The 17,905-nt window shown below is 40.7% G+C and overlaps 2 protein-coding genes across 2 annotated transcripts; one reads left to right on the top strand and one right to left on the bottom strand.

Moving 5' to 3' along the window:
* Positions 1–1,665: 1,665 nt before the first annotated feature.
* grtp1a (growth hormone regulated TBC protein 1a) lies at positions 1,666–9,227 on the top strand. Its single transcript, XM_035182949.2, has 8 exons — positions 1,666–2,375; positions 4,173–4,324; positions 4,425–4,583; positions 5,829–5,953; positions 6,945–7,041; positions 7,415–7,587; positions 8,313–8,498; positions 8,590–9,227. The coding sequence occupies exons 1-8, from the start codon at positions 2,302–2,304 to the stop codon at positions 8,680–8,682; spliced, it is 1,059 nt and encodes a 352-aa protein (XP_035038840.2). The 5' UTR covers positions 1,666–2,301; the 3' UTR covers positions 8,683–9,227.
* Positions 9,228–9,822: 595 nt separating this feature from the next.
* Positions 9,823–17,737, bottom strand: lamp1a (lysosomal associated membrane protein 1a). The gene is made up of 9 exons (XM_035182816.1): positions 17,339–17,737; positions 13,246–13,352; positions 12,921–13,140; positions 12,603–12,764; positions 12,307–12,512; positions 12,084–12,209; positions 11,938–12,004; positions 11,673–11,840; positions 9,823–10,453 (listed from the first exon to the last, which is right to left on the bottom strand). The coding sequence occupies exons 1-9, from the start codon at positions 17,391–17,393 to the stop codon at positions 10,314–10,316; spliced, it is 1,251 nt and encodes a 416-aa protein (XP_035038707.1). The 5' UTR covers positions 17,394–17,737; the 3' UTR covers positions 9,823–10,313.
* Positions 17,738–17,905: the final 168 nt, after the last annotated feature.

Raw genomic sequence — 17,905 nt, 5'->3', positions numbered from 1 at the left:
TTTTGTGTTGTTTGTATGGCAGCAACACTTATATCTGATTTAAAGTAATTCGATTTAGGATATATGTGGTTTATGCGTGGCTCTTGGTGTCACTATCAATAACTTGAGTGTTGTGTTTTTTCTTTTTCTTTATAATCAAAATATATTTCTGACAGCTTCCTTGGTGTATAAAAAATATATTTCAGCAACTCCAAAAGGGCTACATCAAAAAAATGTGTTGCGATTGTTTTTCAGCCTTTACGAGTGTCCTTTAACCACTTTTGAGTACTTAATCGTAAGTAACTTAAACTAAACAAATTAATATGACCACATTATCTTCCTTTCCCCCCCAGCTTTTTATCATCAGCATCATGAACAGCCTCAGTGTTGTGTAACAGACTTTCCTGGATCTGGATGTCAGTGTTGGGACACTGTTTGCGTGCGGCTCTGCTCCAGTTTCTCTCATTTGCTCATAATCAAATTTAAAAAACTGGTGACTTCATGTGAGGTTGGCCTCATTTTCATACTCGTCACCTTTTCCAGAAAGACAGCACGGTCCAACTCTCGTACTTACATAACACTGTTCATAAACTGTATACGATTTAATTATATGAACTGAAAAAGTCATTAATTCATCATGTGTTATGTTTCCCTAAAGATGTGAAACTGTGCAGATGGTGGAAAGGAAGCAGATTTTTGAGAGACATATGTTTCAGTTTCCCAGCAGAGGCCCAGGTGAGTCTGTGTTTATTCACCTGAGCTACGTGGCTGTGCTGAAGAGGGCGTCGGCCACTCACCCTTTGTTTTGCTGCCTTCACGTTTCATCAGACATATGAACACTGTTCAGGTCAAATGTGGAACCCTGAAGAAAATTTAGGATCAGGGGGTTGATTGAGTTGCATTGATTGAGTTGAATTTATATAACACTATACATGCCAAATAAATATTGAATACTTTTACAAAATGTTCTGAAATGCCTACACCTCTCCAGAAATACTGCAGTTGCTTAATGCAAAACAGGAGTTGCTACATGTTCTCCTTGTTACATGTAGTTAATAAACGAATATGCGGTAAATATATGTATTACTGAAAAGTAAAAGTAGATGTTGTAAAAATGATCATAAGTCCTTTAACCACTCTCCTGTTATTGTCCTCATTTCCTTTTAAATGCGTTTATGCACAACCTCACTACTTTTTTAGATTGTTGTGGGTCATATTTATGTTATAGTTATTTATTATTGCATTTAATTCTATCCTCACATGAAGTTGTTTTACCTCATAGTATTTGGATGTTTCTCACATGTTATGAGCATGTGTTGGACAAGCTGCAAACTCACGAGCCACATTTCACATCCTCGAGTTTTTAAAACCCGATTGAAAACTTTTTATTGAAAAGTGCCTTCGACTTAACTATCTCAAAAGGTCAAACCACCCTTCCATTTTATTCTATTTTGTTTCTACTCGTTTAAAATGTGCATACTGATTTATCCTTTTGAGTTTTTTTTACTCTTCTGTTTTACTCCTTTCAATTCTACTTGAAATTAGTTTTTAAACTGATTTCAATTGATTGATCTTCCTTTTGTCTCTGTTGTTTTTAAAGTGCCTGTGCAGCCCCTTGAATCTCCCTCTGTGTCATAAACCTGAATCAGACTCGCCTCGCTTTGCCTTTTTGAAGTCGGCGTTTTCACGAGAGTCGCTTGAACGCACCACTAGGTCTGATTGACGTGGGTGTCCCGGGGCAAACGTCACGAGTCCAAAATCCTCCATGGAGCAGAAGAGGAGTCTGGACGGGAGCAATGGAGGAGGAGGACACGTGAGTAACATGGAGGAGATCGAGTTGTGTTAGTGTTAGTGGGGCGACTCAAGAGTTTCTCTCCGGGAGGAAGAAGAGGAGGAAGAAGAAGAAGAAGAGGAGGAGGGACCGGGAGCAGCAGCAGGTGCCTGTGGATGGCGATAAAAAAAAAAACTCGAGGCAAACTCTCCACGCGATTCAAACACAACCGATAAAAAACATTTGAAGAATTGAGCTGAAGCGAGTTGAAGCTTCGAGGGAAACGCTTCGCATCGCTTCTTCCATCTCCAGAGGATTTCGAACCCCAGGAGGAAAAACAGCACCAGGCAGCAGCTGCGTCTCGTCCCCGGTTCTCCTCAGCAAACAAAAACAAACATGGAGAAAGTGAACGGAAACTTTAAACTCCACTGTCCGGCCCGTCGTGAAGTCTGAGCGGGAAGCGGAAACCACAGCAGCTCGGTGGATCCATGGTGAGACTGAGGCTGTGATTTATTTAGTTTTCGGGGGATATCACCGGAGCGCAGGAGCCGATGGAGAAGAAGCACCGGGCGGCGAATGGAAGCCGCTCCGCCGCCGGAGGAAGCGCTAAAGACCGGGTGGGCAGGTAATGTCAGCTAACGTAACCTGGAAACATTAAATTAATAAACACAAGTATTCCATGTTTTGAAGAAGGTGAGCGCTGTTTCAGGAACTTTCCTGGAAGCTCCAACACGGAGCAGCTCATTACTTTAATCCTCATTTCGTGGGAAATGTGAGCTGCAGCCTAAGCTACTGTTTACTGTACCTACATCTAACAGCTACTTCTTAAACACGACTTACTTATGAATTATTACAAATCATCCACACTCACTGATGACAACTTTCTATTAGAAAAAACTTCCAAATATTTTAGGAAATTGCCAAAACTGTCATCACAATGTAAATTATTTCACTATTTTTCAATAAATCAGTATAAGTGCTGGTGGGTATGATACTGGTATTTGTTTTACCCCATCAAATTAATAAAAAAGTTTTTATCAATACAATTAATCAACCTAATAACCCCAACTACACAGTTACATGCAGTTTTTTAAAACCCCAAAATACTACAAATTCACTTTTACCATGTTGTCAATTGTCAATAGTTTTGATGATGGTAACATCTTTAGGTTTGCACATTAGATATAAGTCCCCTAAATTCAGATTAGTTCTTCAAGATCAATTAATTACTCTTTGGGAAATGTAAAAGAAAAACCTGTTCAAAAAGTTAAAGAAAGTAATTCAAGATTTCAGAAGCCACCCTTTTGTGCCGATCCACGCAAACATTGATGGGTTGTTACTTAGCCCAGGTACCTAACACCTTCCAGAAGGTATTGTGGAAATCCATTGTGTAGTTTTCCATTAATCCTGCTGATAAACAAACAAACAGACGTGGGTGAAAACAAACCTCTTGGTGGAGGTAATAGAACAGTGAAGGTTGTAAAACACGTGTTGACACAGGTTTTATCTTACGGGATCACCAGATGGAAGGTGGAGGGATGGTCATTGCTGATCTTACATTTAAAGTGGTACAACAATTTAATCAAATTCCGTTGTAATGACTGAATGGAATTCAACACGCCCCAAAATGCAGTCATTAAAAAAATCATGAAGATGAATCATCACATACCTAGTGCAGTTTCAATGTTCTGACCTTTTAAAAAGGTTAGGTTTATTGCAGGGCGGTTCTCTTAGACTGTAAATAAACTGACAGCAGGTGTATATTGGACTAAAATGTCATTAAAGTTGATATAGTTCAGTTGTAGATACAGGCTAAAGCATGTTGACTTTTTTGGTAGACGTGCGACATCAATACTTTTGTCTTCAGTATATGTATAGTGATATTTTCCATGGAGAAGTTTGGCTGTCGCACTGTTCAAACAAACGGTGATAACCAAAACCAACCTGCAGTCAGGTGCCACATTCACAGGCTCCACAATGACACATCCAATGTGTGCCCTCGCTTTTGTTTTGCCAACAAGGACATTTTCCCCCATGAGGAACGTAATCTTTACCTAATAATACCTTTTAGTGTTGACACAGTCACACCAGGTAGAGCCTGGACTGTTTTTGGTACATACAAGAGGTGGTGGTGGTGGTGGTGGTGGTGGGGGTTTACAGGCTGTGAGGGCTCGTGTGTATTTCTTCTTCAGCGATGACTTTGCTCTCATGAAAGGGTTAAGCTGCCGGGAGATAATCATGTTACCCAAGGCATTAGGTGGAGCCACTCACACCCACAGCTTTTTCATCTAGAACCAGACTGTAGACATAGATAATGTAGATACACATGCTACAGTTCTATGATGTGAATGCGTTGTTATTCTGATGGATATTCTGTTGGATTAGATGTCAACAGTTTCTTACCTTGTGCTTTTTGGCCCAGGTGGGATCCATATGGCTTTGAGCGCTCAGAGGACTTTGACTACGAGTCATACGAGGAGCTCATGTCCGAGTATCTCGTTGTGCTCACCCAACGGTCGATCAAGTGGTCCAAACTACTGAAGGGCAAAAGCAAGGTGCAGAAGAATGTAAAATGTAAGTGTGAAAACTGAAGCACACGTATCCTCAAGTAAGTGAGTCCTGAATGAAGTAAAACGGAGGGACTCACCTTAAATGTTCCCTTCTTTCTTTTCAGTAAAGCGTTATGTGCGTAAGGGGATTCCCAATGAGCACCGGGCTCTGATCTGGATGACGGCCAGTGGGGCTCAAGACCAGTTAGAGAAGAATCCAGGATACTACCAGTCCCTGCTTGGAGCCAAACACGACCCTAAACTGGTGGACACCATCCGCACAGGTCAGGCTGCAAACAGATTCAAAAGCTGTGAGCCCTGGTACACATCAAGCCAATCTCGAAGAGCTTGCACCAGGAAAAGAACCATAAGCTGTTTTCAGATGTGAACTCCAGAAAAAGTCCAGAAATTGGGTTCAGACATTTTCTGGAGTTTGCCGTTCACATATGAAGAGCACAGCAGGAGTTTATCTGGCTCAGACTGGTTCACAACAACATGTTCCTGCTGTACTCTCCCATGGGCTCACTCAGATATTGTTCTAACATCAGTACATGTCTGAAAGCACCTATAGGTGGATCACCTCATGTCTTCTGTTACACACTAACCTCTATGTAAACCCTAACCAGGGGAAAAACAGTTCCTCATCCAATGATTAGCCAGTTAGTTTCACATCAGTGTGAGCCCCATAAAAAGTTGCAGTTTGTACCATAAAGTTTTTTTTTGTTATGTCTTTAGTATCATGCAGTTTTCTTTGCTAGTGAGAAAAAAGCCAGAGAGCTAAAAGGCCAGCTGGCCTCAATGAGTGGAAAAACAGATTTCTTTTTAACACACCGTCAGGGAATTCTTCATCATTGACTGCGTCTGAGGCTGATTCAGCTCATCAGTTTATGCTGACTATAGCTAATGGTCCTGAATACACTGCAAAACCTACAGTGAGGCACACAGGCCACAATGATGCTCAACATTTTGGTGTTTCAGAGCTCATACAACTCATCGTGACGTACTATAAATAGAGTACTGTATACTTCTCTTCAGCCAGATCCGATAAACTGCTGAAGTTCACTTAGGATATTGTTATGTTATGGGTATTCAGGTTGAAAACGGCACAGCAGTGAAAGAACCCCAGGGATGGGATTCTGTAAGAAACTGGTGAAATCATAAAATACAGGACAGTCAATTAGAGTGATAGGTACACTGTGGGTTTTTAATTCTATGAGGAAATTATTTTTATTTTTCTAGCTGTGTAAACAAACAATTCATCCTTTATGGAAAAAAACCCTAAAATGATCGTTCTCTCTGAAGTGAAAGGTGGACAGAAGGACACTGTGGCTCTCGTACCTAGTTACAGTTTAACCTACACTCAAAGCATCTGGAAAAGTTCACATGATCGAGTTACTGTTATCTCAACATGAGAGTTGAGATAACAGAAAGTGTCTCTGTCCTGCTTCTCTGTCACTCACCCTCTTGTTTGTGTACACACAAGCACAGAGTCATTATCAGTGTGTGTGTGTGTGTGTGGTTTCTTTCAGACTTGAACAGAACATTTCCAGACAACATCCAGTTCCGTAAGACGTCCAGCCCATGTCTCCAGAAAGCTCTGTACAATGTGCTGCTGGCTAATGGTCACCACAATCCCACTGTGGGCTACTGCCAGGTAATACTGACCTTTAACCTAACAATATACCTATTCTCACTAAGTTCAATATGATTACTGTGACCATATTCAGTAGTGTCAAGGACTGTGTGTTATGTTTTTTGTTTGTAGTGTTAGAATGACACATTGTTCTGTTTAGTGCTGAAATGCAGTGACGGGTTCAGCTTGTTATTTGTGAGGATTATAGGACAAAAAGTATTATAGACAGACTGATATGGATTTTTGGGGCCGATACTGAAGTAAAAACACTTCCAACACTGATAAATCAGCCAATATATTTATATGTAAGACATTTAATTGAGGTTTGATATTTTAAAGTTGAACTGTAAACTTTACAAAATATATATAATATGAATAAAAAAACAACACAAATACAACAAAATAAATGTATTTTTATGTTAGATAGAAACATAAATGCACATCTTTTCTTTATTTTGTGGAATTAAAGTTTTCATATCGGTAAAGATAATGTGTCTTTGAAAAGCTAATTCATATCAGCCTTCAAATCTTTAACAGCAAAATTAAATAAACAATACTTTTTTGGCTTAATGGATGTTTACACACAAATCTGGCTATTTATCATTTACTGAGTACTCAAGTACACAATTATGTATGAAAACGGCAGTTTTTACAGCACTATCATGTCAACCAGTCATTTTAGTTGGTACTTCCAGGCAGCCAGTTTGCATGTGTAAACTTAGTGCGTCCTATGTAAATGATCATGCTACTCATTTGAAAGGGTAATTTCCTACACCAGACCACATTCAGCTTGTTTTGCAATTCAAACAGGCAGCAGGTTGCCGATGGTTACATCATGTCGTAGAACAAGAACTCATTCATCTCTAATCCTACTCAGGTACCCTGTGTTGGCTGGAATGGTTCTTTGTCTATTTATTTCATGTCCCGAGTACACTTCATGGTCTCTGTCCTTTTACTCTCGAGCTCCTCATGCTCTCTTCATGTGTAGCCTGAGTGTGTCTTTTGTCTTCAGGGGATGAACTTCATAGCTGGTTATCTGCTCATCATCACAAAAGATGAAGAGAAATCCTTCTGGTTGATGGATGCACTACTCAGCAGAATATTACCAGGTGTGTGTCTGTGTGTGTGTGTATACATACACTGTTCTGTTCTCCTGACGTGTGTGTGCGTGAGTGCGTGCGTGTGTATAAATGCTCTGGTTGTCCTTTTGCTCTCGGCTAAGAATAATCTTGTAAGAGGTCACGTGGTCTTTATCTGTCTGTGGCTTAAGACCTACAGTATGTTTTCATTTGGAATTTACACTCATTAAAATTAGCTAATGTCAATATGATTTAGACGGCAGTTGTTTGTCAGTCAACACACGGAATCATGTTTTCCATTTAACCTGTTAATCCAGCTTTTGTATTACTCGAATGGATTTGTTTAGACACATCTTGTTATTATTTAAGGGCAATGTTTAACTCACAGTGTGTGTTGTTACAGACTATTACAGTCCAGCCATGCTGGGGCTGAAGACGGACCAGGAGGTGTTGGGGGAGCTGGTGAAGATTAAAATCCCTAGTGTGTGGCAGACCATGGTGGATCATAACGTCATGTGGACCCTCGTGGTCTCCCGATGGTTCATCTGTCTCTACATAGACGTCTTGCCAGTAGAGGTGATTGTCTCCGAGGTTTTGCCTTAAAACACCATTCATTGTCCGTCACATTTATTGAACTCCTTTGTGTTTTTTTTATGCCCGTGCTGCTTTAAATGCATTCCATACACAGATTATGGCCAATCCACCACGTGGAGTAGTCCTTGTTGTTGCTCCCTCTGTTGGCCAGAGGAGGGTGTTACATGTAAGACCTGGCAGATATTCAAGCTATTCCCTCAAGAGGTCACCCTCCCCACACTCTCAGCCACCATGGCTAACCATTCCCAGTAGTTAGGACTCAACTCCAGATTGATTCAGAGAAACCACCACAGTTTTTCTTTGCTCCTCTTGAAACAAACATCCAAGTTACATGTTTTATAGAAGCTAGCAAGGTAGTGCAACGTTGAATGGTAGGATATATGGAAATTGTTTAAAGTTTTTCATTTTCAATTGTATGAAAATAATTGTATGTATTTTTCTTCTTAATTTGCCACACCCTCTACCTTTTTATGTTTAGCTTTTTCGGTGCACTGGAAAAGTCATTAATTTTAGAATATAGGACAAGATGGTGAATATCCCTTGTACGTTTGAAGGTCTTCTGCACATTTAAGTTACCAACTACCAGTAGATGTTAGCAGGTGTTAGCGGCCACCAGCGGGGGTTAGGGAAATAACTATTTTGATCCCTATGTTAAACTTCATGCTGTGTATCACGACATGTGGGATTTACTTCTCTGTCATCTGCAGACTGTTCTACGGATCTGGGATTGCCTGTTCTACGAGGGATCGAAAATCCTCTTCCGCGTCGCTCTGACACTGATCAGCCAGAACCAGACTCTGATTCAACAGGCCCAGTCGATGCCAGACGTCTGCCAAATCTTCAAGCAGATCGCCCATGGACCATTTGTGGATGAATGTCACACTTTCATGCAGGTAAAAGAAGAAAAGGTGAACAAATTGGATCCTTTTATAATTGGCTTTCTTTAATTCTATAATCCTGCTGGGTTTTTTTGGCCTTTCCCAGAAAATCTTCACGGAACCACGAAGTCTCTCCATGGCAACCTTGACTAAGCTGCGGGCGACATGTCGATCTCGCATCATTGCAGAAGAATCATGACCCAGACTGATTCACCTGCTGCTCAAACTCAAACAAATTCCACTGGGAGGAGAACCCCGCTGCTTGTTTGCACCTTTTTAAGACTCAATATCACTGCGTCTACTCCGAGTAGTTTTTCACTTAAACATGGGTTTCCATACAATCTACATGTTTTATATATGATCATATGATATTAGTCATGTACTGTATTAGCTGATGATTCTATTTCAACTTAATATGTGCTGTAGTTTATCTTCTTTTGGTAAAATGTGGACTAATGCACTTTACTCTGGTAAGTCAGAGACACTGAAGAGAGCTGGTTTGGTAGCAAATGGCCTGGTCTGATAAAACGTGTCAACACAGAGGAACCTGCCTGCAACATTTCACATTATTGTGTCTGGAATGAATATTATAGAGAGCGGTATGATGTACTATGCTGGCACAATCCAAAGTGAATCATATTGATTTCACGACAGAAACATCTTTAAACAATTCTCCATCTGATGCTTTTCATTCTTTCTGCATTATGGTGAAGCAATTAAAGGGCTGCTCTCGTTTTCTAACAATGGTTTGTCAAGTTTGTTCTGTGTTCGGGTTTTGTTGCCCTGCAAGCTGCTGCAGGATTACTGATATCAGAGTTTGTTGCTCTGGACAAAAATAACCTTGGTGTTGATCCCAGCTCTGGGTATTCTGTGTAATTTACACCTGGTTGGACAGCTCTGAGTAAACAACCATGTTTATTTTCCATCGAACCTCCTTTAAAACAAATCATAAATGTGGAATGTCTGTCCTGGACTTTTAAGATTTTTATTAACTTTCAGTAAGATGCATAATAGAAAACGAGATCACATATTTTCTATAAAAATAAAAGATCAAATCACAACAATTTATATTAAGATTTCTTTTAGGAGACGGTGGCGAAAAATGTATTTAAGTGATGCAGAGTCGCACATCGCCCGACTGCTACATTTTTAAAGGGAGCAGCAATCCACATATTTCACAAGTATCAGTTACCTTATTGTGCCTCAGCTCAGTGATGGGGTAGCTGTATCAGTCTCCACTGTGGAGGAATGTTTTTGGAAAAGATTCAGATTCAGAGCTTTCCCTTAGAATCACTACATTCATCTTTTAAGTTTAAAAAAAACTACAAGAGAACACGCATAAGAATAAAACTCCACCCAAGTTGAAATGTTTATACGGCAGTGGATAATACATCGGAACTTTAAAAAACTACTTTTTCCTACAGTTAATTTGCCTCTTTTTCATCTGCACGGGATATTAAATAGGTTTTTTAAAAAAAAAAGATTTACATGGGGAACAACAACAAACAGCAGTTAAAGCAAATTCAACTGATTCCTAGAACATAGAGTATAGCAAAGCAGCTGATGGTCAACTTTATCAAGCATTCAAACTATCCTCTCCGGCTTCATCAGCATCTGTACTCAGCAGGTATATTGCTTCTCATCATCATTCCACAGAGAAGGTGAAAGGAAAATAAAAAGTCCAGAGGTCACATAGGATGCAAAAAAAACATGCACTCGCCACATAGAAACATCCACTTCCATTCGCTCATGCTCGTGTCCAGTTGCTCATTCACACATTCATCTCTCCATTATTCAGTCCGTCCAGTTCAAGTTAAACGGAGGCGCCGCTCAGATGGTCTGGTATCCAGCATGGCTCCTCTTCCTACCTATTAGGTACGCAATGAGCACAATCAGCACCAGGCCAGCGAGCGCTGCCCCGACGATGATGGGGATGAGCATCTGGTCCTGGTCCATCTGACACTCCTCCGCTGGAGACAAGAGGAGAGAATCAAATGTTATGTCACAGAATCAGTAAATGTCGTGTCCCGCTGCAGCCTGAACAGATGGATTGATGAGGGGTGACTCTAAACTGTTGATCTTGTTCCTTATCTCTCATTTAATTTATTTCAGTAACTTGCATGGTTCTAGTGTGAGTGTGCTCCTTGCATGGCTGTTATTGACAGAATAATCAGCACTCAGTGGGTAGCAAGTGTGGATGAGCTTGATGCAGCAAAACAAGTTGTTGTAAGTCGGCCTCTAGGAATAGCAACTCTGAAATAAACAATTTGCCACCTCCTTATGAAGAGTGAGAGGAGAAGATCAATTACACTCTGATGTCTCACGAGCAAGAAGCTACAGCCAGCGACAGCCGAGCTCTTCTTGGAATTAACACTGGGCCTGACTGACAGTCCCCTTAAATTCAACCAAGCCACACCACAATGCACAAACACACAGTTATCTTAAAGGGGACATAGCATGCCCATTTTACCACAAGTAAGCGCAAGGGGGGGGCAAGAAGCGCAATCGAGTCGCTCAAGCATGACGTTTCTGACTTAGAGGAACTATAACAAAACGCGCGAGTGTTTTTTCCCCAGAGTTTTTGGGTTGGTAGACATGCCAGATACCCACATTAACCTGTAGAAGCACTAACAAAGTGGAATTTGCATGCTATGTCCCCTTTAAGATCTATGAATTATTCCCTTGGAAATTGGTGAAAACAGCCAACAAACGTCCTGTCTCACAAAGTTAAAGAATGAAAAAAAATTATACATCTGTCCCTTTGTCTGAATTCATGCTAAAATATAATGGCTTCTTTCTTGGCCTATGTCCCATCTGTCCCTTCAAGTTTCATGGAAATTTGTTCTGTAGTTTCTTGTGTAATCCTGCTGATAAACAAACAAACCAATGAACAGGGGCAAAAATATAATCTCCTTGAAGAAGGGCACTCAGAGAGCGCATACCTCTGTCAAGGCTAACGCCCTGTCTCGCATTTGTTAAAGCAAGGAAAGTGTTGAAGCAGATCCACTTCAAAATGTAATGGGTTCCTCCCTGGGACATGCCCCGACCCTCCACCAAATTTCATGGTAAACTGTTCAGTGGTTTTTGAGTAATTCTGGTGACAGACAGACAAACAGCAATGAACACATAACCTCCTTGGTAAAGAGGTCAGAGGACGAAGATAGAAGAGGAGTTTGATGGCAGTTGTACCTGTAGCAAACTGGTCTGTGATGACTCCAAACGGTTGGACCTGCAGTCTGAATGTGTTGAGAGACAAGGTTGGTGCCACGATCAGAGTTTGCTCTGCGTTACACATGTACGAGCGGCCCAGTGAACTCGGCAGGTACTCCAGACTGGTGTTAATGGCGGAAAACCGAGCTGTGGACAGAATTATTAGAGAATTATTCTTTTAGCCAAACCAGTCAAGGCAAATAAAAAAATAGCATTTTGTTTGTTACAAAACAAATCGCAATACCTGTCATATCAGGCCAGTTGGCGAGCAGAGATATCCCACTCAGGTGGTACTTGTTGGTCGTGGAGTTCTGTGATTGAGAAGAGAAGCTGAATAGATACTTGTACCGCACACACCCACAATAACAAACTGATGAGAGATGAATTTACCAGCGTGAAGGTGAAGTTGAGTGTGGTGTCTTGCTTTTCTGTCAAAACCAAGGTAGCTCTGCTGGCTTCACATGATCCTGATGCATTTGTCTGAGTAGGGGTCAGGTTTACTAAATCCTGGACAGTCTGGCAAAGTAGAGAAAAAATTTTTTAATTTCTATTTGACTATTTTTACTATTTATTTTTACTATGAGCGGTCTCTGTTTGTTCAGCTTTAAATTACCTTATTCTGAGATTTAGAGAAGTAGGAGATGTTGAACTGAAGTCCAAACTGAGCCAGGAGACATTCCGTGCCATTGCTGTTCTTTACAGAGTACATGCCGTGTTCGGGTGTTCCTGAAGGCGTCGGTGCTGGAGCTGTTGTTGTCGAAGCAGCAGTGGTGGTGGGTGGAGCTGTAGTACTGGTTGTATCCGCCAAACAGACGCTTTCTATGACAAGAATAAAATATAAACTCAACCATTGAGCAGGAGGTCAATCATTGTGGAAAGCCATCCATTACAAGAAAATCAAAGTCCTACCTGTTGGACTCAGGTCATTTCCTGGCATGAAGGCCTCCAGCCTCATGCCAGAGAAAGTGACATTCGCTCCACCGACTCTTAAAGCGACGGGGCTCACACAGCGGTAGGTGGTGTTGATTGCCGCCCAGATCCCGACGGAAGCCGACACCACTGTGACCACATCTAGGACACAATCACACAAACAAATAACAATTTAGTTACATCTAAAATATATTTCCTGTCGTATATGCAGGGGTGTTCAAAGGGACTTTGGGGCCCTGGGCATAAAAGGACGTGGGAGGGGCCTACATTGTACCAAACCAATGCGTTTGTTCTCACCGGAGCTGTTGGCTTCAGGGAAGATCGTCGAATCGCTGAGGTTGTACTGCAGCGTCAGGTTCGCGACGCTGTACAGACTCGCGTTGGAGGAAAAGCTCAGCCCCAGAGCATGGCCGGGTCCGAACACCGCCTCCAGCCAAGGAAAGCTCTCCTCTGTGCCGCACGAGCTGCTTCTGGTGTCGACTGTGGCGGAGTCGGGCAGAGTAAACTGCGCCGTTCTCTGAGGAGACACGAGTGATTCGATAAACTGGAGGGAATATGTCACGTTTTTTAAATTCCCTCAGAGATGGAAACCGGAACGCTGCCATCGCTGCACAGTACGTACCGTGCTGCTGAAGGTGTCGTATGTGATGGAGAATGATGCAGAAAGCTCAGCCTTAATGCAGGTGGAGTTCCCCTCTTTTACCTCCAGAGTCACGGCCTGAACACAACCTGAGGGCGAGAAAATAATGAGCAAGGAGGTACAATATTAAAATATTAGGAAAAAATACTTAAGTAATTACACTTGTATTAATTTGTGTGCCACATAGACGGAAGACTCCCGTTCTTCCCACTTCCCAGAAATAAAGCAAAAAATATCGCAGATACAAAAAGCTGCCATCTTGCACATTTATAGTCTTATTCAAACAACCTATTCCTAAAATGATAGAAACCATCTTTGATATGTATTTTGACTTTTTAGATTTGTCCACATCCCATCCATAGAAGATGCAGGGTTTATGACCTATACTGCAGCCAGCCACCAGGGGGCGATCGAGATGCTTTAGCTTCACATTTGGTGAGCCGTCATGTCGTCCATCACTGTTGATCAACTCAAATTATATATGATTAATTTAAACATAGTGTGACCTGATTATGAGCAAAATAAATACATATTCGTTATCAGATTTTTATTTTGGAAAAAGGTTTAACAATTGTGCAGATGATAACGGGGATGATTATTGCAACATAAACAGTTTTATATGATGTCCATGTTGTACATTTACACTAAAGCAGTTCACATGAACCACCAGCAGGGGTCTATAGGCAGCAGAGAGTGACAGATTCAAACCACAAACTTCTCCCTGGCTGTTTCGCACACTTTTTTTGTTACCAAAGACTTTTTGTCACATGACAACAGTAAAACCACAATAATAATTCATATGACTGATGACAGCTGTACTGCATTGAGGTGAGCAGGTTCCAGGGTTTGTTGGCTTGTATAATACACAATGAAGTGTAGGAGAGACTTCCTGGGACACTTGATAGAAGCTGACAGATTCAGGAGCCAAACTTGTTACATATAGTCAATGTGGCCCCTCTGAGCAGAATAAAATAAATAATTCAGCCGACTTGGCAACTTATATACACTTGAATTTGTATTTGTTTTTATCTTTGTGCCCTAGAAACTGCCAACTCACTGTTGTGTGTCCATACATGTGACATAGTGGGTGTACTTCTACAGTGGCTATTCAGGACTCATGTACTTATCAACCCTACTGCTCGTTTCTTTAAAAGAAACTTTCTTACCCACTTTATAATGCAGTAATGCAACACTGGAGTTTCACCACTTACCTCTCACTTCCCAAAATGTTTTAAAAAATGTTGATTCAGACGTCTTAAATGTGGTTGATTCCCATCAGCACAGACAGTTATTCTACTTCTGTAATCGTAAAGTACTCCTCAAATGTTTGGGACCATTAAAATAATTGAATGTTTCCACCAACAAGTACAGCTTCAGCCTACTGAGATTTGTTTCCAGACTTATATGAGGTCCATGTGACCTTTGACCACTGAGCTCTAATTAGTTCATCTTCGCATCCAAGTGACAAAAGTTGAAGAAATGTCCTAATGGCAGAGTTGAGATATTATGCTCAAGAGGCCAAAAACACGGTTTGCGAAGCCAACATGACCTTTGACCACCCAAATCTTATTTTATCATCTTTGAGTCCAAGTGAATTTTCAAATTTGACCAAATTTGAAAGGATTCCCTGGAGGCGTTCCTGAGATATTGTGTTCACAAGTGCTTAGTGAGTTCACAGCGACCTTGACCGTTGAACTTTGACCACCCAATTCTAATAAGTTCATCCTTGAGTCTCTTACATCGCTGAGAGACGTATATTCAGCTTTTGGCTTGTGGGTGGTGTTAGTGGCCTCCCCCCATGTTACTGGCAGTAATTTCATAACTTATTACACAGCTCACTGACTGAACTCTTCTCTCTTTCACAGTGGCCTCACTTCCCCTTTATCTCCAGTGTTCTACATTTTTACAATCTACTGATCCTAATGGGAATCTGTGCTTCAGTCCATCAATCAGGTGCCATCCCCCCTAGTGCCTTGCTGAAACTTGACCCCAGCGTCACCTCTCAGTTCACCCTGTATACACACAGCAGACAGTTTACACAACACTATAATCTGATCACAAAGTAAAAGCGTCTGTGTGTGCAGAGTATGAAGCTGCAGATATAAGTATTATACAGTCGGTGCAGAGAGAATAATGAAAAAAGGATAACAGTGTTCCATACTACCAGGAAATTAGGAAACTACCTGGTTCTGGTGGACTTAAATTTTGTCTAAAGCAGAAATCCTCAACATGTTGATGAGTGGACAACGAAACTGACCATCCACTATAATTACAGATTACTAAAAGAACATCAATCCAGTTATATATTTTATAATGAGCATTTAGAGAGAGAGAACTACAACAACATGGGCCTGTTTACCTTTTGGCAGCCAGCTGTCTGTGTGTGTTCAGGCCGATTAAACTGGTCATAAAATAACACTGTCAGCCCCCAGTGTACAACACAAAGCCATCATAGCAGTCACACAAAGCTCTCAAATGACACAACAAAGAGACCAATCTGCTGCTCCCAAACACGAACAAAACCTAGGGATCATAGAAGAGATTAGAATAAAATAGAATAGAAAATAATAAAGTCCAGGGTCTTCTTAGGTCTGTTTTGGCATCAATACCTGAGGACGGCTGACCTTTGGATTTTGGACTTTGGACAGAGCTTGCCGTAAAATTTTGAAATGCAGTGACTTCTCCTTAGTTTCCACTGGTTATTGAACCACAGCAGGAAATCCTTCGTTTTATTATTTACATATTTTATCTGTGTGTTAAGTCAAGTCATGAAAGACTGTAACAAACTTCTACACCAAACAATGTCCATCCATCTGGCCTCTCGCCCAAAGTGGCATCTTGACAAGTGTCCAAACTCCATCATATTCAGTTGACTATCACTGAAGACTATATGGAGACCAGTGTAAGTAGTCTTCAGATCCACTAATACCACATTGTAAAAAATACTTTAATACAAGGAAAATTACTTCATAAAGGAAAAGTACACAGAAAAATGGTCACTGTAACTTTTGAATTGAATTTTACAAAACCATGTGAACAGCATTTCTGTTGCAGTTGAATGTGGTGAAGCTAATTTCTATAGGACTGTGATGTTCATTTTCATAACAGAGAAAAAGTTCTGATCATTTTCTAAAATTCATTGATCCCATTGTTCACGAAGCTTGTTTCTTTCCAAATCAGTATTCCAATCAATGTTGCAATTATTAAAATAATAAAAAGAGAATGAAGCAAAACCTGAAATTTGATAATACAGCTATGTTTGAACCATATCCTAAATAGTTTCAGATACATTTACCAACCTACAGGTAAAATACTTGGAGCATCATAAATTTCCTCTATTTTCTACTAAATTCAATGGAGTAAAATGTAAAATACTTGTAGATAAATTATAGTCGAGTAATAAGATGATGGAGCATGAACAGAAATATTTTAATTAGTACTTAAGCATAAGTACACTCTATATACTGTACTTAAATAGATTTTATAAACCTTCACTATGGGTTCTAAAGATTTAAATTTGACAATGACATGTCACAGATTATATGATTTTTATTTTTAGATTCATTTTTAAACATATTTACTTAATTGAAAATATTAGTAGAAACTGGATAACATTTTTACTGAGGTTGGGATTTCAGTGATTACATCATGGACTATATGATGTTAAAAAAAAACAATTTAATTTTTACATTTTTTGAAAATTATTCTGTAGTGAAAAAACCTACTGGAAAAATAAAATGTAATGGGAAAAAGGGTTTAATTGGACTTTTGATTTTAACAAGGACATGTCATAGACTATATGATTTTTATAAATTTGATAATTTTTTTTTTTTATTTCTCTATTTGAAAATAAAAAATTAAGTAAACAAATAAAAACAAGAAAGTTGCCAGCTTAAAATGTACTTTGTTAATTCCACAGCTTGATGCTTTATAATCTTCTGTCGATCAACTGTAATGGATTAATCGATTGATCCTCTACTTGTTTAACCGTTAACTCAACAACACTCGACTAACCGACTGGCAGTTTTGGGTGACGTCGGTCGACATGGAGCTTTTACAGCCCAGAAACACTCACCTAACCCGGCACAGCAGGCGACGAGCAGCGCGGCCACCGCGTGAGAGAGTTTCATCCTTCACCTCGGACACAAGACGCCTCACTGAGCGGACCTGACTTCTTCTTATCGCCGGGGAAAGACGAGGGAAAAGCCCGGGGAGCAGGGTCGTCGTGACGCCGCGTCACAGGCGCAGGTTGACGCACGAACCAGCTGCACTTGACTTGACGGAGGAGCGAGAGCTTTACGAGGCAGCTGCTCTTCTTCTTCTCCTTCTTCTTCTTCTCCTTCTTCTTCTTCTGGTTTCCGTCTCTCTATTGAAACAATAACAGCGTGGTTGCTCAGCGAGAGGCTGGGGAACAGCGGGGGAGCGGAGCTGGTGTCGGTCAGAGACAGTGACGGAATAAACCAGGTCTGGTCATGTGAACTGAAAGAGTCAAAGCTGAGCAGTCACGTGAGAGGCCTCCTCCCCCTGTTTGTGTATGAGCTCCATTCACAGCAGCGGTAACACACTGATACACACACTGATACACACACAACACGACTCATCCTGAGGAAATGGAGTTGTTGCTGATAGATAATGTTTTTAA

The sequence above is a fragment of the Hippoglossus stenolepis genome, chromosome 1, assembly GCF_022539355.2.
Source record: "Hippoglossus stenolepis isolate QCI-W04-F060 chromosome 1, HSTE1.2, whole genome shotgun sequence".
Classification (NCBI taxonomy): domain Eukaryota; kingdom Metazoa; phylum Chordata; class Actinopteri; order Pleuronectiformes; family Pleuronectidae; genus Hippoglossus; species Hippoglossus stenolepis.
Note: the sequence above shows the minus strand (reverse complement) of the source record. Positions and strands in the feature narration are given on the sequence as shown.